The sequence below is a fragment of the Gekko japonicus genome, unplaced genomic scaffold, assembly GCF_001447785.1.
Source record: "Gekko japonicus isolate JY-2015 unplaced genomic scaffold, Gekko_japonicus_V1.1 scaffold2601, whole genome shotgun sequence".
Classification (NCBI taxonomy): Eukaryota; Metazoa; Chordata; class Lepidosauria; order Squamata; family Gekkonidae; genus Gekko; species Gekko japonicus.
In genome coordinates, this window is record NW_015164737.1 from 112234 (window position 1) to 136634 (window position 24401).

General features: G+C 42.0%; 1 protein-coding gene across 1 annotated transcript in view; it reads right to left on the reverse strand.

Moving 5' to 3' along the window:
* TIAM1 (T-cell lymphoma invasion and metastasis 1) overlaps positions 1-24401 on the reverse strand; it is a 102858-nt gene that overhangs the window by 13256 nt on the left and 65201 nt on the right. Inside the window, exons 18-23 of the mRNA XM_015409624.1 lie at positions 13160-13336; positions 11018-11086; positions 10676-10801; positions 6387-6495; positions 2736-2915; positions 323-441 (exon numbers count right to left, since the gene is read on the reverse strand). Coding sequence (XP_015265110.1) covers positions 323-441; positions 2736-2915; positions 6387-6495; positions 10676-10801; positions 11018-11086; positions 13160-13336 — 780 coding nt within the window. The remainder of the gene's footprint in view (positions 1-322; positions 442-2735; positions 2916-6386; positions 6496-10675; positions 10802-11017; positions 11087-13159; positions 13337-24401) is intronic.

The following is a 24401-nucleotide window of genomic DNA, read 5'->3' on the forward strand; positions in this document are numbered from 1 at the left end:
CTGGCTGCAACAGAACTTTCCCTTCAAGTATAAATAAGCAGTGGTTTGGGGCACCAAATTTGTATGAGAGTGCTTCCTAGAGATTGGATGATAACTGTATAACAAAGGCCCCTTTAATTTTGAATATCTGCAACCACTATTTGTTTTACAAAGTTCAGAATGTTTCTATGTATTGGCCAGAAACATCTAAATTAATATTTTATATAGTTACTGATTATATTTTGTCAGGACTAAAACAGTACTATAAATAGAGTTACATATAAATCACAAAGATACCTATTTATCAATATGAATCTTGCAAACTTTCTAAACAAGCCCCTACCTCTTTTTTGTCTCCTGTTTGTTCTGCAATAAGTTGATCAAACACAGCACCATATTCTTCATGGATTTTCTGCATTTCATTGATATGGCTGGCAACTTTGTTCATTGTTTTAATGGCCACTAAGAGAAAAGATTCAAAATTAGAGGACCAATTTCTAAAACATAGAAGAATATAACACTTCTTAGGGAGGCTGAGAGGGCATCCCTACTAGGGTTGCTTGAATACCTGCAAGTTTTGCTCACTTCCCAATTGCCAGGGTTGATCAGGCAGCCAATTAACCAATGGGCTGTTTGGCTGTTCACAACCTGTTTGTGTGTATCTGCAGGAACAGGCTATTTGCAGTAGGGTTGCCAAGTCCCCTCATCACTCCAGTGGAGGGATTTGGGGGGTGTTCCAAGGGTCGGCGGGGACGCCCCAAGCCCTGCCCCCAAGAGTGACCACTTGCCAGACCACCTCTCTCCCTCTCCTCCTGCCTGATTTAAAGGGCTTCAGCTGATTGGTGGGGACAATGTGGCCCACTAACCAGCTGGAGGGCCCTTTAAATCAGGCAGGCCCACGTACTGTGGCCCCCATGATCAGCTGAAGCCCTTTAAATCAGGCAGGAGGGGAGGGAGGGGGTGGTGGGGGTGGCTGCTCTTGGGGGCAGGCCTTCCCCCATTGGCCAGCTAGATTAGAGTCCCCAAAAGTGGGTGAACCTCTGCTTGGACCTGGGGGCTGGCAACCCCAATTTGCAGCCATCAGAAGCTGTCACCCAACTGATAAAGGATCAACTAGAATTTGGCTCCTGGTCTCCTGCTGGTCTCCTACCTAGCAATGTTTATTTGGTGGTGGTGGTGGTGGTTAAGAGTCATGAGTTTACTCCCAGATGATCAGCTGAAAATTATGTTTTTCTGATCTCCTATCCTGGAAAATTTGCAGGACATTAAAAGCACTGCTTCTATCCCCTCCTGCCACCCCCTTGGAGCGCTTTCTTTTGCAACTTCACTGTTGCAAATTTGCACCTTCACTGTACAGTTATTTTGTGAGGGGGAGGAGTGGATAAACTGATCTGTGAGTTGGCTTCTGACCAACAGGCAGCTACAGACTTGTTGGACAGCTTTTTGAGTTGCTCAGTGCAATCAGAACATATCTCTGATCTGCTCACAGATCTCATTGTCAGTGTTGAACAAGGAAAGCTGGATGCTGAACAGGCTTGTTGGTAAACTGGTGGCATCCCTAATCCTTATCCTGTTCCAGCCTCAAGATATAAAAGCTAGGAACAGGCAAAGTGGGAAAGGGAGGGGAAAAAAACAATTGGTTCCCTCCACTGTGTCAAGCTCTTTAGTTTTGTTTCTTTATAATTCACTTCACTGCTTGCCATAATATTGGGGGTAGGGAATTCCTGAGGGGAGTGCATGGGGTGTTGAGAGTGAATGCTTGTAGAAGCCATAACCATTTCTTTAAGCTGTGCCTCAATGCCAGTTCCCATGAGAGCTGACCTTGGAGACTCTTCTGCCATGCTAGAATAGATAAGGCGGGGTATATCTGTCAGGGCTGCCATAATGACCTAGGGGCTGGATGATGACGTGTGCATGAGATTGTGGGGTGTTAACTGCCTTACCTATAACTAAGGATTTTTCGTGCGTTCTCTCAGTTCTGACATAGATCATGTTTCCAAAAGTAGGCATATCTCAATAAACTACCACTGCTTAAGTGTGTTGTGGAGAGTGGCTTAAATGGGAGACCTGACACACTGACTGGTACTCTTGACTCAGGGGGAGGCCTCTCACAATGATACATCATACAACTCATGAGTTCATGACTACAACCCAACTCATGAGTTAGGCAAAGGAGGCAAGCATGGCAGGAAAACTGCACATTAAACTATAGGACATTCTGTGGCCCTCTCTAGTGAGAGAGAGAATGAGGAGAGTAAGTAAACCTCTACATTCCAACCAGAGAGAAGGGGGCGAAAGCTTACTCTCTTTTCATGTCTCAGAGATCCCATTTTGGAGAAGTAACACAAAACCTCTCAGACTGGGATTTCTAAAGAGACACAGAATTTTAAATCTGGCTGAAAGTATATAAAAGGAAAGGGAGTGGAAACAAAAATGGGAGAAAGTCAATCTGATAACTACCTCATGTGTTACAGCAAAGATGGATCTACCTGTTGTGAACTGACTGCATCTTTTCTGTATTGTTTGAAGGATGACCACATATATGAAAACTTGTAGCAGCCATAATTTCATAACATCCCAGCAAGCACTGAGTAAAGCTCCATAGACAATATTTATCACATAGTTTCACATAACTATGTGATATATTAAATATATTACATACTATGGTTGACTTAGCATCCATTTGTTATCATATCCTAGAGAAAGGGTTGGTAAAACAAAAGCCAAATATTAAATTTTGTTATTGCATAGCTTACCATCAAGGTGATAATGTTCTTCACTCTCTGCATCAGTGAGGGCAAAGAGTTCTTTCAGTAGAAGAGGATATTTCAATATCCTCTGGATGGGTTTAATGAGGTAAGACTCTAATGTTGACGAGTGTTGTCGTCTAGGATTCTGAGCATCCAAGAATGCCTTAAATGCTGTGTCCGTCTTGGCTAAATGATTTAAAAAAATTAAAAACCTTCTCAAAACATTATAAAAGCTCACCTCTATTATATTTTAAAGATAATACAGATTATTTATGCACGCATTGAATTTTAAAGCTCAATGAACTTTAAACTGTAGCTGGGATACACATGATCTATAACACAATGGAGACTTCTTCACAAAGTGCATTAACCAAAAAAAATATGAAAAGGTGAGTGCATATGTGAGAAAGGGAAGGAAAATACCTGGAAATCAAGAAGACGTGACATGGTAACAATGGGAGAAGGAGGGGTACTGAGTACCAGAGGTCTGATATTGTTTGTATAAAAGGCATTAAAGGTGCATGTATAGTGACCATACAACTATCAAATTGCAAAAATGGGAAAATTGGTTGTAATTATAAAATATGAAGACATTAACATGTGTCACAATAGTAACGATTGGGATCACCGTATTAAATATTCTTTTACGACATCAGCAATCACATACATTAACCACTGCAATAACATGCTAATGTATGTAATTAACTACTTACAATTCACATACATTCTATTATGTATTATTTTAACTATCTTGTAATCTGCCCTGAGCCTGCTTGCGGGGAGAGTGGGCTAAATATCAAATAAATGAATAAATACATAAATAAATTCTGTGGAATGGATTTTTTGTTTCTACTTAGTTCCTCTGCAGCCTGAAGTACTTCCCAGAACATAGATCCTGAGGGGAAGAGCATGAGATCCCTAAGGAACAGCATGAGGGACAAGCTGATGATATGGAGTGGGAGGAACTGGCAAGAATTGTGCCTCCTTCCAGTACTGGAAATTTAGTGGATATATTTCTTCCTGGGTCTCTCATAGTGTGTAAACCTCATACACAAGGCCATCCATGTGCCATGCGAGCGATTCCTCTCCTCCTTGCACTAGACACATGAGGCTTCCTCGATGGCACCACTATAGACAGTCACTACAGAATTTTAAATTCCTCTTCCACTCATAAGCCATTCTTGTTAAAATATATGCAAACAGTGTATACAGGTTGACTGTTCTATAAGATAATTATATCCTTGCATATATAAATATTTCATGGAGAACCTCGATGAGTAATTTTGTAGCCTTTTAATAAACATTATTCCCATGTAGCTTAAAACAAGAGAACTGAAGCCTATCTTGCTCTGCTCTGCAAAAATAGTCTGCCACTAGAAACTGCCTACTTTAAAAGATTAATCACTTGAGTGCATAAAGCAATTTTAAATTTAAATGTGAAATATAAAATTCTAAAAATAGTTTTTTAAGAAAAACATAAATGATACAATTCTTCTGTTCCGTAACAGCTATACAGTTTTGTAAAGGCTTCAATAGATTAAGCAACGAAAATAAATTATTCATATATTCAAAGGTTGCAAGCACATCTTTGAATTGTCAATTACATTTACTCAATTTTACAACATTTTTATGCCGCCTTTCCACCTGGTCAGGATCCATAAGGCAGCAAACACAAAAAACATTTAAAAATTAAACAATTAAAGTACAGTTAAAATATAAAAATCAATTAAAAACACATAAGCAACATTAAAAGGAGGGCCAATTACCATTACGGGGGGTATGCCAGATGGAGGGGGGAAAAGCCTTCACCTGCTGGCAAAAGACATTGAATGTGGTCCCTAAGGTATGTTGATCCTATAGACCATATAGGGCTTTAAATGTCAAACGCCAACAACTTGAATTAAGCCCAGAAGCAAATTGGAAGCCAGTGTTGGTTGCCCTGCAACCCACTCTAGTCAACACATAGACCATAGCATTTTGTACCAGTTGCAGACTCCAGGTACATTCCAATAATCTGATGTTATCAGGGCATATACCACAGTGGATCTTTTACCAGGGCTGCAAGCTGGATACAATAACAAGTGTGGGGGGGTCTGTGAATCCCATTCTCCCCCCACATTGCCTGACTGGTGGTGGTGTCTGGGAGCCACTCCAAGCCTTGGAGGGGCTCCCAGGCTCTACTACAGCCATGGCCAGGCCTGCTGGCAGCTCCTGCACCACTCTGCCACCTCCATGGCCAAGCCTGGAGTGGCTCCCAGACACTGCTGCTGCAGCCAGGCTCAGAGTAGCTCCCAGGTTCCACCATGGCCATGGCCAGGCCTGCCAGTGACTTTCAGCCTCTGCTGCCATGGCTGGGCCTGCCGGTGGTTTCCAGGCTCTGTTGCTGCTGCAGCCACTGCTATTGCAGCAGCAAGAACCTTGTCCTTCTCCGGCTGCTCAGTGGTAAGTGTGCTTTCTGCACATGCACAGACAACACTTTATTTAATTCCGGGGGATTTAAACCTCCCAATGATTTTTGTTTAACTTTTCAGATTTGTCTGCAAACCTAGGGGTTCCCCCAAGTTTGCAGAAAAATATGTTTGGGGGTAAGTGTGGGCCCGATCCGCAGGTTTAGGTATCCACATATGGGGGCCACACTTGGGAAATATATATATTATGTCCCTCCACCTGGACCTCCACCTGGACAACTCACACAACCAAAGCAGTGAGTATCCAGGTGTCAAACCAGGCATGACTGGAAAGTTCTGTGATCAGGATCTTCACCATTCTCTCTTCCACCATTTAAATACCCTCACTGAAGCTGTCTCCTCCACCCCCACCCCATGCAGCTTTGAATGAGTTATTTAAATAATGGAAGGGGCAAGGGAGGAAAGAGTTTAATACCATTTCTCCCACAACCCTTCTCTGGTCTTCAGAGCAGTTGCCTGGGTTGCTAATTAGCTTTTTTTTAAAAAAACCATAGACATCCTAATCACAGGTCTGATTTGATGAATAGTTCACAGCTATTTAAAATGCTGCTCTGTGGAGGCTGCTCTAAACTGTGCATGAATCAGGTCTCATCTCAGAGTCAAAATGAATTATCTACAGCATGTAGTGCAATGGAAAAGTTTGACTGAAGATGAAAAAAGTAATAATTGTAGCAGGTAGGGAGGATCAGTACATCCCATCTGAAGCCAGAGCAAAGTTGCAAGAGAAAAACACCTCTCCTCCACCCACTGGTTGAGTCTCCACTGCAGTTCGTTTCCTCCTGCCCCTGCATTGCAGAGAAGAGGTGGGTACTGGGGTGTTAGTACACAAAGTGACCACAACCATACAGTTCTAAGCTCAGGCTACTTAATTTTGTAGGGATACGGGAAACAGTATGGGATGAAATATTCCACTCCTATTATCCTAGTTTCTTTCTTTTAAACTTGCCATCTTAAAAACAGTGTGGGTTTTACATTTTTTTTTCTATTGCTGATATTCCATCAAGAGCTGTCTCCCACTAAAGTACCAATGTTACTCCTTTTAGGAGCATTCTTTAGCCCTCCCAACATGTCATCAGAAATTACTCTCTGTAATTTCAGCATCACCTAGACCCTTCAGGCTGTGCTGAAGAAGTCTGAATCTTGAGAAAGCTATATTTAAAAAATCACAGTAAGTGCAGACAGCTCTTACCTTTCACAAGGACCTTTGGAACCTTTGTGTGACTGGCGCAGAAGGCACTGTACAGCTTGAAACGGTCAGCGTAGTAGAGAAAAGACCCACCCAAGGAAAACAACACTTTCTAGGATCAAGAGAATATAAACGGAGTATTAGTTTCCCCTTTGAGAGACTGGATGAATTAAGGTAAATGTGCAGTAAAATGTGCAGAAGAAATGTCTTTTCTCTTCTACCTTTTGAGAATATTACAGGAGCAAGAGAAATTTTGTAATTCAGAATATACTGTCTTGACAGTCAATTAAATCAATTAGGAAATCACAGGCTCTAGAATTAAGCATGTGAGAGAGATCACTTAATACAGATTAGCTCAGCACATGTTGCATCCTAAATGATGTAAATAAAAGGGCAGGTAAAAAGGAAATATTTCACTTGTTTACAAAGAGCATTTTAACTATGAATTCACATATATTCATCTACGCCCTCAAATTTTTGCGATCTCAACATGGATGCACTTTATGATTGATGAAAGAATTCTGGTCTTGTTCATACATTTTTCTTCTTTCCAGGGACAAGCAGGCCTTTCTACTTCTGCGGGAGGGATTAGCTCCAGAGGAAAATTATCTTTTGCCTCCAAGGAGAAAAGGGCTGGTGGGTACAGCCACAGACCATCAACCTGCCATATGCAGAGAATGGTTTGAAGACAGACTTGCTATGCTAGATTGAATTTATTATGTATTTAACCCACAGTCCCAGACAAAATCCACCTCATGGGGATCCTTTACCACACAATCCTGTCTTCTTCTTTAAGACAGACAAAAGTAAAAAAATTCTAAGGTTATTTGTATGTAAACTGTAAGCACAATGATTTATAGAACATAAGAACATAAGAGACGCCAATGTTGGATCAGGCCAAAGGCCCATCCAGTCCAACACTCTGTGTCACACAGTGGCCAGAAATACCAGTGCCATCAGGAGGTCCACCAGTGGGGCCAGGACATTAGAAGCCCTCCCACTGTTGACCCCCCCCCAAGCACTAAGAAGACAGAGCATCACTTGCCCCAGAGCCCCTAGCTATACCTTGTGGCTAATAGCCACTGATGGACCTCTGCTCCATGTAGGCAAGGGTCAGCATAAAGTGGGTCAGCATGAAGTGTGGGCAAAGATCAGCGATTAGGCACGCCGGTCCTGATTTCTAGCCCATATTTCCAGACTCTGTAAACATCTGGATGGATCAGTAACTCTGCTCAATCCAGTGTCTTGACCTTTGCACATCCTGCACATATGGACATATTAAAGAAGGTCGCTTGTTAATCATTGTACCAATGTAAGCATCCCTAAGACAATCTCCCTGAAAGTATCTGTTTCCTCTGGTTTCTGTACGTGATTCCAACCTCAGCGCACGGTGAGTGGGGTGGGGGCAGAGTGTGCATAAAATAAACTGCTTGCTGCCTTAAGGGGCAGACTGATTTCTCTATCCTCAAGAGAATTGTCTCATGTGATTCCTTCAGCTCCATATGCTTATCTAATTCCCTTTTGAAGCCGTCCATGCTTGTAGCACCCACCACTTCCTGTGGCAGTGAATTCCATGTGTTAATCACTCTTTGGGTGAAGAAGTACTTCCTTTTATCCGTTCTAACCCGACCGCTCAGCAATTTCATGGAGTGCCCACGAGTTCTTGTATTGTGAGAAAGGGAGAAAAGTACCTCTTTCTTTACCTGCTCTTTCCCATGCATAATCTTATAAACCTCAATCATGTCACCCCTCAGTCGTCGTTTCTCCAAGCTAAAGAGCCCTAAGCGCCTTAACCTTTCCTCATAGGGAAAGTGTTCCAACCCTTTTATCATTCGAGTTGCCCTTTTCTGCACTTTTCCCAAAGCTATAATATCCTTTTTAAGGTGTGGTGACCAGAACTGCACACAGTATTCCAAATGAGGTCTCACCATTGATTTATATAGGGGCATTATTATATTGGCTGATCTGTTTTCAATACCCTTCCTAATAATCCCCAGCATAGCATTGGCCTTCTTTATTGCAGTCACACACTGTCTCGACATTTTCAGTGAGTTATCCACTACAACTCCAAGATCTCTCTCTTGATCAGTCTCTGCCAGTTCAGACCCCATCAACGTGTATTTATAGTTAGGATTTTTGGCTCCAATGTGCATCACCTTGCACTTGGCCACATTGAACCCCATTTGCCATGTTGACGCCCACTCGCCCATCCTTGACAGATCCCCTTGGAGTGCCTCACAATCCTCACTGGTTTTCACCACCCTGAACAACTTTGTATCATCCGCAAATTTAGCCACTTCACTGCTTACTCCCATCTCCAAATCATTAATGAACAAGTTAAAAAGCAGTGGACCAAGTACTGATCCCTGCGGTACCCCACTGCTTACCACCCTCCACTGAGAAAATTGCCCACCTACACTCACTCTCTGTTTTCTATGAACTAGCCAGTTTTTGATCCATAAAAGGACTTGTCCTTCTATCCCATGATTTTTGAGCTTACTTAGGAGCCTTTGATGAGGAACTTTATCAAAAGCTTTCTGGAAGTCAAGGTAAATAATATCTATTGGATCCCCCTTGTCCACATGTTTGTTCACCCCCTCAAAGAACACTAACAGGTTAGTGAGACAAGATCTTCCCTTACAGAAACCGTGCTGAGTCTGCCTCAATAGGTTTTGTTCATCTATGTGCCTACTAATTCTTTCCTTAATAATGGTTTCCACCAATTTACCCGGTATCGACGTCAGACTGACTGGCCTGTAATTTCCCGGATCTCCTCTGGAACCCTTTTTAAAGATGGGAGTGACATTAGCTACCTTCCAATCCTCAGGAATGGAGGCAGATTTTAAGGAAAGATTACATATCTTTGTCAGGAGATCTACAAGTTCACATTTGAGTTCTTTCAGAACTCTCGGATGTATGCCATCTGGGCCTGGTGATTTTTCAGTTTTTAAGTTGTCTATCAGTTTTAGGACCTCCTCTCTCATCACCTCAATCTGACTCAGGTCTTCCAACACCCCTCCTGAAATCAGTGGTTCTGGAGTGGGCAAGCACTTCTCATCTTCCACAGTGAAGACGGAGGCAAAAAATGCATTTAGCTTCTCAGCCATTTCCCTATCATCCTTCAATACTCCTTTTACCCCTTGGTCGTCCAAGGGCCCCACTGCCTCCCTGGCTGGTTTCCTGTTTCTAATGTATTTGAAGAAAGTTTTATTGTTGGTTTTTACGTTTTTTGCTATATGCTCCTCATATTCCCTTTTTGCCTGCCTGACCTCAGACTTGCATTTTATTTGCCATAGCCTGTGTTCCGTTTTATCAGCCTCACTGTGACTAGCTTTCCACTGCTTAAAGGAATTCTTTTTACTTTTTACAGCCTCCATTACTCTGTTTGTTCTGTGGGCACATTCTCCTTATCCTCAGCACGGTGCCCTGTTTCGCCTTGACCCTCATGCTCCCTGACAGCGGCGGGGCTGCCAGATCCAGAGTGGGAGATATCTAACAAGTCCCCGAGAGTCTTTTCTGTACGCCTAACTGACTGTCTCTGCTTCTCCAGGTCAGCCACCTTGGCCTCAAGGGAGCAAACACATTCCCTGAGAACCAGGAGCTCCTTGCGCCGAGCACACACCCAAGTGGGCAGATAGTCATACATGTGACACTCTGTGCAAAACACTAGAACTTACATATACCATTATATATATGGTAACACTATTACATGATGAAATACTTAATCATTTTTTCAACATTATGATAATGGTTCTTTACTATTTATATTACTATTTACAAACATTTCTTTTAAATTATGTATAATACTTGGAAAGAAAGAAACAAGAAGCCAAAATGTAACATGCAACCAGCTTTTCTGCATGATTTTTTCATAAAGAACTGGGCACATTTTACTGTTCTGAATAATTTTCCCTCACGATTTTCCGGGAAATCGTGTACTTGAAGCTTGTCTGAAGTAAGGTCTTATGCAATTATATTTCTGTTGCTAGCTCTTTCTTGACAAAACTTCAAATGTGAAATTGGATGTAGAGTAACTACATTTATATGGCTTTGCCGATACTGGAATTATCTGTAGATCAAAACAGCACTCATTATAGCAGCAATGAAGTGTGTTATTTTTTCTAATTAGAACATCATCAAGAATCCTGCTTAGCAAATGATTTGCAAAAACAAACAGAAGTGATGGTTTTCAAATATGTTTGAAAAAAGCTGTTCAGACAATTACTCTGGTTTAATAACATTTAAAGTTAGTAAATTAATTACAGTTCTTCAGCAAAACCACAAAGGCTTACTTTAAATTGGTCGACTTTTTCAAGTTTTTCAAGGTCAGGGATCAACCTCACCCCATCTTCAAGAGTCTTCAGGAATTCTACTTGAAATGCTACCATTTCAGTCAGATTTCCAAAAAGAATGTCAAGCTGGTGAGAAAGAAACATTTTGAAACTAAGTTGGACATCAAAACATTATCCATACTTGTTTGGACTCATAATTGTCAACAATGTCTTATTCTAATTTTTTAAATCTTGATGATCAGTCCATACATGCTTAGAAGCTCTTAGGAGGTACCAGCTTGGGAATATCATCAACAAACTTTTGTGAACAATATCTTGCAAAGGTTAAGACAGAAACCATACCTCTTCCTGAGTGAGGAAAGTTTCCTTTTGTAGAGGTGTCAGGTATCTCTCCATTAAACAATTTAAGTCCTAGAAATGAAAAACTATTATTTTAGCTACATTTGCAACCAGATTTCTAAAAACTACACATTACAAGCTTCTTCAAAGTATTTCTGATTACTAGATATGGGTATTATCAACATATTGCCAACACAATGTGTTTGGACTTCTTGGAGAGATCAACTAGTTATTATCTGTAAACAGAACTTTCAACTAGATGTATTGGTCTGACCCATTATGTTAGTCCTCCTTACATTTATCTTCACTAAAGCACCATACTTCCAGTGGTATGCCATTGAAAATACCATTTCATAAAGCAATTTGTATCTTCATTTCCCCTACTGTACCCAGTTTCCAGAGCAATTGTATTTATTTATTTGAGTTATTAGTCACCGGTCACCCGAAGGGTCTTCTGATGACTTACAACATTAAAACCAATGTGGTAAAAAACAACATAAAAATAACAAATACAAAATATTAACATTATAATATTAAAATAAGTGACTATCACCATATCGCTATTAAAACACTCCAAACATTTGGTTAACCTCCAAAGGCCAATTTAAATAATTCAGTTTTCCATGCCCTGCGGACACTAAGCAAGTCTGGCAGGGCACAGGTATCATTTGTTGTTGTTCTCATACAAGAGTGCATTCCACAGGGTAGGGACCATAACTGAGAAGGCTTTTCCCCTGTGACAGCTAACCAAGACATCTTGGGGCCAGGCACCTTCAAGAGGCTTCTAGATGATGACCAAAGAGAGCATGGGAGGGTGTTTTTTTTTCCAGGGTGGCTTACATAAAAACAGATAAATTACATTAAAACATGTTGCAATTAAAACAATTCTAAAACCATAATAAAGTGCTAGTAGTCATTGTTGTTCATATGATGGTAGCAGCCATTATTCAGTATTCTCAGCTCACAGTCAGCTCAGTGTTCATTTTGATTGTCCTTGCAGTGCTTGATGTTCTTTAGGCTGTTGGTGGCAATTTCCGGAATCCAGGGCCCTCTCCCATTCAACCATCCATTGTTCATCATTGGTGGTGGCGGCGGCTCCCAAAAGCCTGGTGGAAGAGCTCCATTTTATATGCCCTGCAGAACTGTAAGAGGTCCCGCAGGGCCCTGATCACCTCTGGGAGCTCATTCCACCAGGATGGGGCCGCCACCAAGAAAACCCTGGTCATCGACAATCTGCATGGACCTCTGCCGCCTGTTCCGCAGGGCTTGACGAGACTGCTTCGCCAGTGCCCGGCACAACCCGATGCCAAGGTGCTGCAGGCGGCTGGCCAGGGAGCTTGGCCCACCCTGTCCCGTCGCCCCTCTGGTAAGCAGGGGGACGAGGTCACATGTGTTGGCCCACTGGCATGTGGGTGGGGGGGGGACAGACAAAGCCAGGCAGCTTGGCCCACCAGGGCCTTGACAGCACGGGGTGGATGGATGAGGCCGATCCGCTTTGCCGGGCAGCAGGGGGGTCGGGGAAGGAGACGGGGGCCTGCAGCTGGCCGGCCAAGTTAACGCCTGTTGGGGGGAGAGGGATGAGCCCGAGCAGCTTGGCTCACTGGGGCCTCAACCGTGCGGGGGGAGGGACGAGTCCAGGCAGCTTCACTAGGGCAGGGGGGCGGGGAAGGAGACAGGGGCCTGCAGCCGGCCACCCAAGCTACCGCCCATTAGGGGTAGAGGGATGAGCCCGGGAGGCTGGGCCTGCCGGGGCCTCGGGCGGCCGTAGGTGGGGGAAACAGCTGAGGGCAGGTGGCTTGGCCCGCCGGGGCTTCCGACTGCGCGCAGGGGGGGGAAGGGATGAGCCTTGGCTGCTTCGCTAGGTCGGGGGAGTCGAGGAAGGAGACGGGGGCCTGCGGCTGGACGGCCAGGCTAGCATTCATTGTCTTCACTCCTACAACGGGCTTTATTGCTAATAGATAGATAGATAGATGATAGATAGATATAGATATTGATATAGATATTGATATTGATATAGATATTGATATATTCTGTCTTGTCTGTTTCATGGCTCCAGTGTCTGGATTTACATATCCCTAGATTTGGCCATATTGAGAATTAGATATATTGATTACAACTAAATCATTTCCCCAAAAAGCAGCTCACCTTGACATAGGTGCGTTCTGTTTCAAGGAGTTCACAAATAACCTTGCGCAGTTTATCCGCATCAGTTAACTGTCTTATGGCTTGCTGAGGGCCAGTAAATTCCTTAGGGTTGACACTCAAGTCGGATGGATTCATCTCATGAAGACTGCGACAAAAAGCAGCAATTTGTTCTGTACTCTTTGAAATTAAGAAACACATATAATTTATTATTACCACCAAAATCTATAAACTAAGCTATAATCACAGAGCTTCAAATTGCTATGTTCTTCTAAAGAAAATGTAAATGCACATCACCACAAGATGACGCTAACTAGTTAGGAATTCAATAAATCACTGTCAGTCAGTCAGTCAGTTTATTATTACGGTCTTCGACCAGTACATAACAATTTAAAAGACAAACAGAAAAATTCCCAATACTATCATAGCTGGCTATGAGCCAGTAAAAACCTTACAATAAATGACTGATTTCTAACAAATATGCAGTATAAAAACAAGATATGTTAATTGCATTACAGGTCCAATACCGAAACCTGCTGTGTCAGTAAATGGTTGTTCAGTGTGAGGTTTACTGACTGCTGCATCAGCATACTTTTATATAAAGTTGGGCCAGCAGTTCAGATATGACATTTGGTGTCATAGGCAGAGAGGCCAGCTCAAATGGCTGGTCTTAAGCTGCCAGTGATCGGGGTATACAGCAGGAATTACGTGCAAATGCAAAAGAGACAAATTGTTACCAGGAAACAAATACAAAATGCTCAGGACATGCCCTTTATTCAAAAATTACGTTTTACTAGTCCCACATATATACCTTTTTTGCCATGTTGCAACCTCAGAGGAAGTAGGGCAAGAGTTGATGAGCACTAGCCATTGTCATTACACACCTTAATACAGAAGTTATCGGGGAATGTGTCTGAGCAATTCCTAGGTGATCATCAATTGCTTCTTCCCTTGGTACTGGCAGTTACACTCTTTTTATCTCCCTGCTTCTGACCCTATTACTTTAATTGCTAATTAAGAAAACCTGTACTAACAAACTTGCTCTCATCAAAGATGTTTCAACTCCTGTCTGAACTGAGATAAAATGGAACACTAATTCTCTGGGCTCATATTACATTTATTCAATTCCACTCGAATTTGTTGATCTGAATTCTAGAAATACATTTTGTAAGATGCACTATACTATAAAGCTAATCATTTAAGACACATTTTCAAATGCTGCAAATTCAGTCCGTATTCTTTCTTCTTATATCTATTTACTGATATAGAATATTATTTATTTATTTATTTCATTACATTTACGAATTGCCTGATCCCCACAAATGTGGGGCTCTAGGCGATGGACAAATTTAAAATAATTAAAACCATAAAACTATCCCAATATATTATACAGAGGCAAAACATATGGTGAATTTATATTTTGTAGTGCCCTCCCAATCCTGGATTGTGAGTGTTTCATGGGCACTGGGAGGGAATAACTCAAGAGGAGTAGGAGATCCGGGTAAGGCAGGGTGCCAGCCATGATGTAAACCATCACTGTCCTCAACCAAATGCCTGGAGGAACATCTCTGCCTTACAAGCCCTGTGGAACTGCATGAGATCCCGTAGGGCCCTGATGTTATTTGGCAGAGAGTTCTACCAGTTAGGGGCCAGGGCCTGGCTGAGGACAGCCGGATTTCTCTAGGGCCAGGGACCACCAGTAAATTATTCTGTGAAGACCGTAATGCTCTCCTGGGGGTGTAATGGAGGAGGCGGTCCTGCAGATATGACTATTACTTACTAATACTTTGGGCATTACTAGCTATGCAGACAAGAGTTCTGTATTTTGAGTTCCCAAAGGTGTTTTAAACTTTATTTTCATGTGTGTGAAGCACCAGTTTAGGTCAGAACTGGGGAGAGAGGAATTATTTCTTCCCCTAGGCCCTTTTATAGAGCCATTATGGTGCTATAAAATTAACTTTTAAAAAACCACTAGGGAGCTTGAAATACAGGACTCACAGTGCACATATAGTAGATGTGAAAGATATGAAAGCTATTAAGGTTTGTATGCACTTGATTCAGGGCTTAAATGAAGCTGCAAACTCTGCACATGTCTAGAAAAATAACAGTTGGGGCAAAACATGCTCCCATAATCCAGAAAAAGCCCAAAGTTCTCCTCCTTCACCATGGAAAATAATTTCTGCAGACCTTCACTGTGTTGATATGTACATGCATGCAGTTTGAAGTCATGCCTTCAAAGCAACATGGGACAGTTGAAAGACTGCTGATGTTCAGATCTTATAAGAGGCAGGGACAGAGGTGACCAGAGTGGCATCCACACAGCAATGGGATTTTGTGGTTTCCCTCTTGCTGGTGAAGCTGCAGATGGCATGCAGGAGCAACAGCAGTTGCACATGGTAAGTTTCTGTGAAGTTTCCCTGCCCCAGTCCCCCAGAAGTGGCCATCTCCCCTCACCCTGGGCCACCAGGGCTTTTACTTTTTTTTAAGTTGGTACTGGAATGTTGTTATATCAATACATCATTGTAACTATAGCAGCTTCTCTGAGTTCCCAGCTTTCATTTTCTTAAAAAGGAATTTTCTAGCCCCTTACCTTACAAAGATATGATTTTTTCTTATATCTCCACAAGAGAAGAGCCTAGAGCCTTACTTTAAAAAAAACCCTGAGAATTCAAGGAACCTGATGCACCTGTTATCACATTGGTATATTGATATAACAATATTCTAGTGCTTATTTAAAAATTTTTAAAGCCCCCTGGTAGCCGGGGGATGAAGAAATGGCTGCTCTGGGGGCAGAGTCAAGGAAAACGGCTGTTACATGGACTGGAAAATCCAATTTTTCCCAGTCACAATGCAGCTATCCAAGCTTTACTGCACAGTTTCTCAAAAAGCAGGTTTAAGAAAGATCAGAGAAATTTGGGGAAACCTCAAAGGTGCATTAATGCACCACAATGCTGTGGGAAAACTCCAAACCAGTGAACTTGGGGGCAAAAAACAGGTATGGAGGTGAAAGTTCATACTTTATTTATTTATTCAATTTATGAATCACCTATTCCCTACAATGTAAGGCTCTAGGCCAGAGGTGTTGAACTTATTTGTTATGAAGGCCAGATCTGACATAAATGTCACTTTGTCAGGCTGGGCCATATGTACCATAAAATGTAACATGAGGTACCGGAGATATAAACTTTATAAAGATGATTTCAGATGCCGAATGGCAATAGCAGGCTTGACTGGATTAGGTTTGATATACAGAGGGGTAGTAGGCCTGGAGTTATCAGAACGGATAACGAGACAAGAAACCTAGGCTTCCGTTTGGTCCAGGAGTATTCAGTCCAGGAGGTTGCAAAGAATAAATGGAAACAAGTTTACAGAAGTCAGCAGTGACTCATGAAAGCTCATCCCCTGCCACAAATTTTGTTACTTTGAAGTGCTATTGGACTCTTGCTCTTTTCTACCGCTACAGAAAGACTAACATGGCTACCCATCTTTATCTATCTAAAGAAGTGAACACTGATTCACGAAAGCTCATACCTTACAGACTTTGTTAGTCTTTAAGGTGCTATTGGACTCAGTTCCCCTGGAGAAAATGGCTGTTTGGAGGGTGGACTCTATGGCATTATACCCTGTTGAGGTTGCTTCCCTCCCCAAACTTCACCCTCCAAAGGTTCCACCCCCAAATCTCCAGAAATTTCCCAAGTTGGAGCTGGCAGCCCTAATGGGGGAACTGATCTCTGTATTTGGAAGATCTGTTGTGATTCCAGGACATCTCCAGGTCCTACCTGGAGGTCAGCAATCCTAGAAGGAGATAAGGAAGCAGGAAAAGGGGAGACAGTGTGGGACTTTCCAGAAAGGGAAAGGGGAAATAGGCAGGGAGGGGGAAATGAGATGCCTCCTAAGTCCTTACAGGACACCACTTGAAATATTCTATCCCAGAAGCTGTCCAATCTGTTAAAACAACCTGTAAAATAAATGGTGATGAAATGATCTTATAGATTGCAGACTGCAAAAAAAATTAAAAAAAATAGCAGGAGCAAGCCACTTGTACTATGTACCATTGCACTGGAATAATTTCACATGGTATGGCAAACAAGTTGTCACTGGTGCAGATGTTTGGCAGCCCCTCCCGCCAACTACAGAGATGCCAATACAAATGGCTCCTATAATCCTTGCAACAGTGTTGGTCCCCAAAGAGATGAACAAGACTGTGCAAATTGCAATGACCTCTTACATAGGTCTCATGGATGGAGAGGCACGGTCAAAGAGTCCGTTCTATTCTTGAAGAGATCTATAATCATAGACTTTACACCTGAAAAAAACTACACCAATTTCTCTGTGCAACCTTCTCTACCTTCAGAAGCATCTCTTCTTTAGGTGGATTCTTTAAATTTAACAGAGAATTTTTTCACACATTGAAGAATTCCAAAATGCAAATTTCAAAACTATATGAATTTTTAAAATCTACAGGGTACAAGCTTTAACAGGCTACATTTTTCTCTGACACCTACTTAATCATATTTCTTATATAATAAACAGCAAAATAACTCCTCTGCTCATGTTTGTACCCATTTTGCTTGGAAAATTGCTTATCTTACAGACCTGCACATCATAACTGAAAGTTAACTAATAAATGCTTGGGATAGTACCATCCAAATCTTCTAACATTGATGACCACAGTCACTAGCTTACAGAGCTGTGTCCAGTAACAAAAAGACCTCTTTCCTTTTCAACAATGAAACAATATTGTGCTGTCCAAAACAACTATATTTCATTTGACTGTAAGACCACTGAAAGTAAAATCTCACTAATTATATAATGTTCTTTCAGCTGGATAAACAAACTTTAAGCAAATCTCACTCTTTGAGTAATACCTAGTGACACTGCCCATTCAAAAACTGAAAATCACTCTATCACTATTATTGCTGAAAAGTGAAATGTAACAATCTTTCATTTTTTGTTATATACAGTTGATCTTAACAAATGAAGCATGTGCCAAACAGAAACAGAAGCTTTCTCAGTGCCTGCATTTCTGGATTTATGTTTAGCTGTTCCAAACACCTGACATCATCAAAACTATGTTACGCTAATAATTCCATTATTTGTCATATTCAGACCACCCCTCCATACAAAAATCCAGATTCCTTGACATATTAACTACAGAAAAATCCTTTTTCAGCCCAAGTATTTCATGCTGCTGTATACGTTCATGCATACTAATAAGAAAACGTAGCTACCAAATTTCTCTGGAGTCCTCTTCAGACCACACACACTCACTCAACGGAATCAAGGAGAATGGAATTCTCAGATGTAAGCTGCAGAATCAGTTCTTAATTCTTTCAAGGAGCTTTTGCAAAAGAACTCAAGCAAGGACAGTTTAAACTTGAAAGGAAGAAGCAAAATCCCCAGTGCAAAATAAATGTCTCTTGCCTGTGGTTCAGGAAAGCTGATTGGCTGCAACCTGGACTGTTTGAGAATATTAAAATGTCAAGCAACGAAGCAGCTTGCCAATTAGAAAATCTTTGAAAGCCAACAGCTTTAGGGGAAAATAATATTTAAAAAAAGAATGTTATCTTCCTTTTTAACAAAAATATCAGTCTTATATGCTGAAAGAGAATGTGAGGGCATATATATCTTAATGCATTTTGACTGGCACTAAAAATAAAGAAAAAAATGCAGGCATAAAATACTTTGATAATTGAAACATGTGTGCAAAACTCATTATGTGTGAAATCAAACACGCCATAAGATAATTAGCTGCAATTTCATGAGACAGCTGCCCTAATTTAGAGGGAAGGAAACGGATGTCCAGTAGCACTTCCGCTCAGCAGGGGTTTTTTTTCCAAAGGACATCTGTTACCAAAATTCTTCTTATCTGCTTAATCTAACGCCATTAACAAGGAGGGGGGAAGGAAGGAAGGAAGGAAGGAAGGAAGGAAGGAAGGAAGGAAGGAAGGAAGGAAGGAGAAATCCTTACGTGCGCCAAGCAAATTCACTCATCCATCCAGTATGGGAGTTGGGGGACAGTTTCCTGTAGAATGGCATAAAATGATCTCAAACTGACTAGGATGGCCTCAGGAAGAAAACCCCAAATATTTTTTTAAAAGGTACCAAACCAGGGGATGGCCAACAGATGGTGAAGAAATGGGAGGCAAATAATATATGCAAAAAGACAAGCAATATATTTCATGAAAGATGTCATGCTCTTGAAATCCCTCTTCCAACCTATTCCTTTTTGCAGATGAAAATTCAGATCAGAGACCCATTCTATATATGGACACCTTTGTAGCATAATTGATCTTTCTTCTCTGTACACAAACACAGTTCCTCTCCCCAGTGTTCTCCCACCATCCCCACAGGTGTGTGTGTGGGGGTGTCTTTGGTGGGAGAATGCCTGCCCAAAGTCGGTGAAAGAGCTTTAGTGTCCATATCCGTTGCTCCATGGGAGGTTTCTTGTACTGTGATCAGGAGACCTTTCCTCCATAGCAGCAGTTTAAATGCAGCCTTCCTTGCTGCACAATCCAACTGTATCCCCACCAGTAATTCTAAAACAAAGAGCAACTCCAGCTTGCCTATATATCTGAATGTGGGAGGGGGACTCTCTCTGCACACACTTAGAAGCCAGCTTTTTGTTTCTAGCTCTGGCACTGAAAACTGGTTCTAGGGCTAAGCCCTACAGAGCTCTCATTTTGTTAAGGTCCTGATGACTTATTCAGCTTAATTTACCACTTATAGGATTTCTGCTCAGTAATCATACCTTCCTTTATCCAACTGATCCTATGATTAATTTATTTATTGACAATTCACACACTAACTTGCCATTGACTGATCTTGGCTGGGTGGCAGAAGAGAAGGTAGGCCTTCTCACAGCTATTTTGTGCTTAGCACCCCATAACCCTCTCTCAAAATGCCAACCTGCCCACAGGTTCAAACCAGTTGGGAATTCCAGGTATATGATCTACTGAAGAATCCATCCATTATATCACTTAGTATATAGGAGGGGGAAAATTGGCAGTGTTTTCATCTATTTCAATCTTCTGTGATAACTCTTTTGTGTGTTTTTTAAATTGACACCCACATATGGTTCAACTTAACTAGTACCATATGTTGGTTGCAATTTAAAAAAAAGAAATAATGCATACACATCTTTAGTCTAGCTAATGTAAAAATTGGATGTTTTATTCTTGTTCAAAATGGTTTGTGTAGCAATAAAGGGGGTGGGATTTTCAGAAAGCTCCACCCCATACTGATGGGTGCGGCAGGCCTGTGCTTTTCAAGGATAGCCAAGTAGGATTTCCAGGTGGATTCGTCACACTGGTGGGGAGATTTGGGGGGCATTCGAGGAGTGGGCAGGGATGTCACCAACACGCTGACATCACCCAGAAGTGATGTCATCACGTCAACACCATTGGGGGCGATGTTCTGCTTTTTGAGCCAAACTCTATGGTAAAATTGGCATCAAACCACAGAGTTTTGCCCCAAAACCAGAGCGTCACTGCCTGACGTCCCCAACATGATAACCCTTCTGCATGATGTCAGCACATGGGGGACATCGCATGGTGGTGGCGCTGTTTGGATTGGGGTTTCCCCCACCAGCCAGCTGGCCTGCAGCAGGAAGGAGTGTGCAAAAGTAGGGGATCCCCTGCCTGGACCTGGGAAATTGCAAGCCTATATCCATGTCCTTCAGCTAAATGGCATGAGACAGGCCCTGCCTCCATGCCCTGCTTGTAGGTCTTCTGGGGACACCTGGTTGGCCACTGCATGAAACAGGATGTGGATCAGATGGCCCATTGGTTTGCTCTGGCACAGCTGCTGTTATGTTCTAACAAATTTCATCATAAGGTCTTTCTCAGCAGAAAAAAAACCTCTTGCCTTTTTAAAAAACCGTTTTACAGCCTTATGCAGACCATCAGGAACATGTTCATTTCATAAATGTCTGGATGTATGGAAATCAAAACCTTATTTTTGTTAGGGCAAGAAAACTGATCAGCAAGATTCAAGTTTTAAGATGTTTTCAGATCATTTCTTCATATACAAGCTCAACATACAATGAATACCACTGTAGAGTTAATCTCCCCTCCCCCCCAATTATATAAGATGGCCTTTTAGACTAAAAAGAATTTATTAAAAGAGATCCAGAGACTGATTTTAAAAAATAACCTTGTGGCAGGTTTGTAAAAAGCCACTTGCATGATTGCCTTGAACTAAGTGAAGATCCCCCTCAAGAGACCAGGCATGGAATTTCACAAAGCTCGTTATTTTTTATGTCCCCAAATAACTAACACTTGTCTATGAAAGGCAAACAGACTAACAAACACTTTTTGTGGGCTAGTAAATTTGAGAGTTAATTTGCAATACTGATATAGTTTGCAAAGAAAGCTTTTATTTTAGAATCAACCAAGCACACATTGTGAGATGAAAGTAAGCGTTGTGATGACATACCAACAGAAATATAATACTTAGAAAAAAGGGAAGAACTAGGATGTAGTGAAAAGTCCACGTCACCAAATTGTTTCTTAGGATCTGTGGTGTCTTAAGTGGCATAAGAATACAAGAACACAAGGAAAGTCCCTATGCAACAATAATGAATGCTAACATTTTATACAATACAACACTATATGGGAACAATTCAAGTATGTGTTTGCCATTCAGGTAAAATTCTTTCATGTAACAATTTAAGTTACACATTCAGTTTAGGTTTAACAAGAATACACAATGAATTCAAAAAAAATTCTTTAAAATAATTCCCCATTTTTAAAGCATGCTGATAACACACAAGGTTTATTTTGGTTACTCAAATTAATTGTCCTATATTATTAAAATACTGAATTAAATGCACATTTCTTATTGCAGCTGTTTTATTGCATTATAAACATTTAGAGATGCTAGGCTCTGTGTGGGATCTGGGGATCCCCCAGAATTACAGCTCATCTCCAGACTACAATGATCAGTTCCTCTGGAGAAAATGGATGCTTTGTAGGGTGGACTCTATGGCTCTATCCCCAAATTTCCAGGTCCCAACCTGGATCTGGCAACCCTGACCCCCCCATCCCCTGCTGGTGGACGGGGGGGGGGGCTGGCAACCAAACATTAGAAAGGAATGCTGCATACAGACCTAGAGATTATTAATGATTCGGATACTGGTCATAAAGGATGTAAATTTTGCTTCATATACTTCAGTTGATAATCACTAAACCATTGAAACCCCTTTTAATTTGCAATTTAATTAAGTTTTTAAAACAGTAGCAAAACTTTAGATAAGAGAAATGCAACTGGAAAAAGGGGAGGGGAAACAAATTACACAAAGGTCACTTCTATCTCTGCAAAATTTAGTGATCTAGTTAGAATACAAGTACAAATAGGTATTCAAAAATATATTTAAATTAATAATTCAGGATCTTCCAGAAGACATTTTAAAATACGGTAATACCTTTCTGACTTCATACTAGTCTGGTACTGACCATACTTAAAAGTTTAAAATCTACATGCATCAAGAGAGATTAATACTTCCCTCTTCCTTTTTTTAAAAAAATGCTCAGCATTACTTACTATATTTGGTTCTGCAGGAAACCAGAGTACAGACTTCAGCAGCCTTCTGCATGACATACGAGCCCAAGCTTTAGAAGCTGATACAGGTCTTGTGGCTGTTTCAAGCTTGGGAATGCCTTGCACAAGTAGCCCTTCCACTGTCGAGCTATGATGGAAGGGCTCTAGGCTTGTGTGTGACAAAGGGTCAGGAAATAAGAGGCCAAGAGCTTTTTCCTTCCTTTCCACTGTGATACCCTAGCGGGATCATGTTTACAACTCAGGGCCACTTTACAGCGACTGCATTTCTTACATGGATAGAATTTTCATGAACCCTGTAAGTTTACAGAGTCACACATGGTAAATACACTCACATTTATTTTGCCATGTCCAGACTCTGTGGTATACCACCAAATGCAGATTCCTATCCCACTACAATACACATCTGTGTGCTTGTAACACAGGTACATGTGTCATGCATGGCATTTCCTTCACAGAAATGACCTTTGCATAGCTGCTGTGAAGCAATAGTTTTAAGTAGCGAAAAGGTGGTGAAAAAAACAAAAAAATGCAAACCACAGAATAGATGAGGGGGGAACTCAGACCTGTTACTAATTACCAGGCCAATTCTGAGTATTCCGGATTACAAACTCTCTACACCATGGGTCGCCAACATGGTGCTCATGGCTACTATGGTACTCATTGACACCTTTCCTGGTGCCCACCAAGTGTTGTTAGATGGTGGGTCCAGGTGGAGCCCTTGCCCAACAGTACTTTTAATTGGCTACTGGAGAGGAGATTGGGTTTGCAGATTTAAAGACGAAGACGGAGGTCCTGTGCCTGAGTCGGGGTGGTCTGGGGACAGGGATCCCTCTCCTGACCTTCAATGGGGCGCCTTTGCTGCCAGCGCTGGAGGTTAGGAGTTTGGGAGTGCTCCTGGATTCCTCCCTATCTATGGAGGCCCAGGTGGCAGCCACTGCCGGGATGGCCTTTTACCATCTCCGGCTGATTCGGCAGTTGGTTCCCTTCCTCGACCGCGATGACCTGGCTACAGTGATCCATGCGACGGTCACCTTGAGATTGGACTACTGTAATACTCTCTACATGGGGCTGCCTTTGTCGCAAATCTGAAAGCTGCAGTTAGTGCAAAAGGCTGCGGCCAGGCTCCTGATGGGTCTCCCTAGATGGGAGCACATCCGGCCTGTGCTGAAAGCACTGCACTGTCTGCCAATACCTTTCCAAATTTGCTTCAGGGTGCTGGTACTTACCTTTAAAGCCCTATATGGCCAGGGTCCGGCATACCTGACGGACCGCCTTTCCCCATACAGACCCCAGAGAGCACTACGGTCGGGGACTCAACATTGGCTAGTGACTCCAGGCCCCAGGGAGGCCAGGCTTGCTACAACCAGGGCTAGGGGCTTTTCAGTGGTGGCTCCTACCTGGTAGAATGAGCTCCCGGAGGAGATCAGGGCCCTGCGGGACCTCTCACAGTTCTGCAGGGCCTGTAAGATGGAGCTCTTCCGCCAGGCTTTCAATTAGGAGCCGCCACTACCACCACCACCAACTATCTCTTAGTAACAATGGGGAAATGGGATGGCCCGTTATAAAGATCAAGCCACAGTATCGCGATGGATCGGCACCACTGAGTCGGGACGTGTATAACATCTACAGGACACCATCTTGATTCAACTAAATGATCAACACCACTGAGCACTTTATTTTGTAA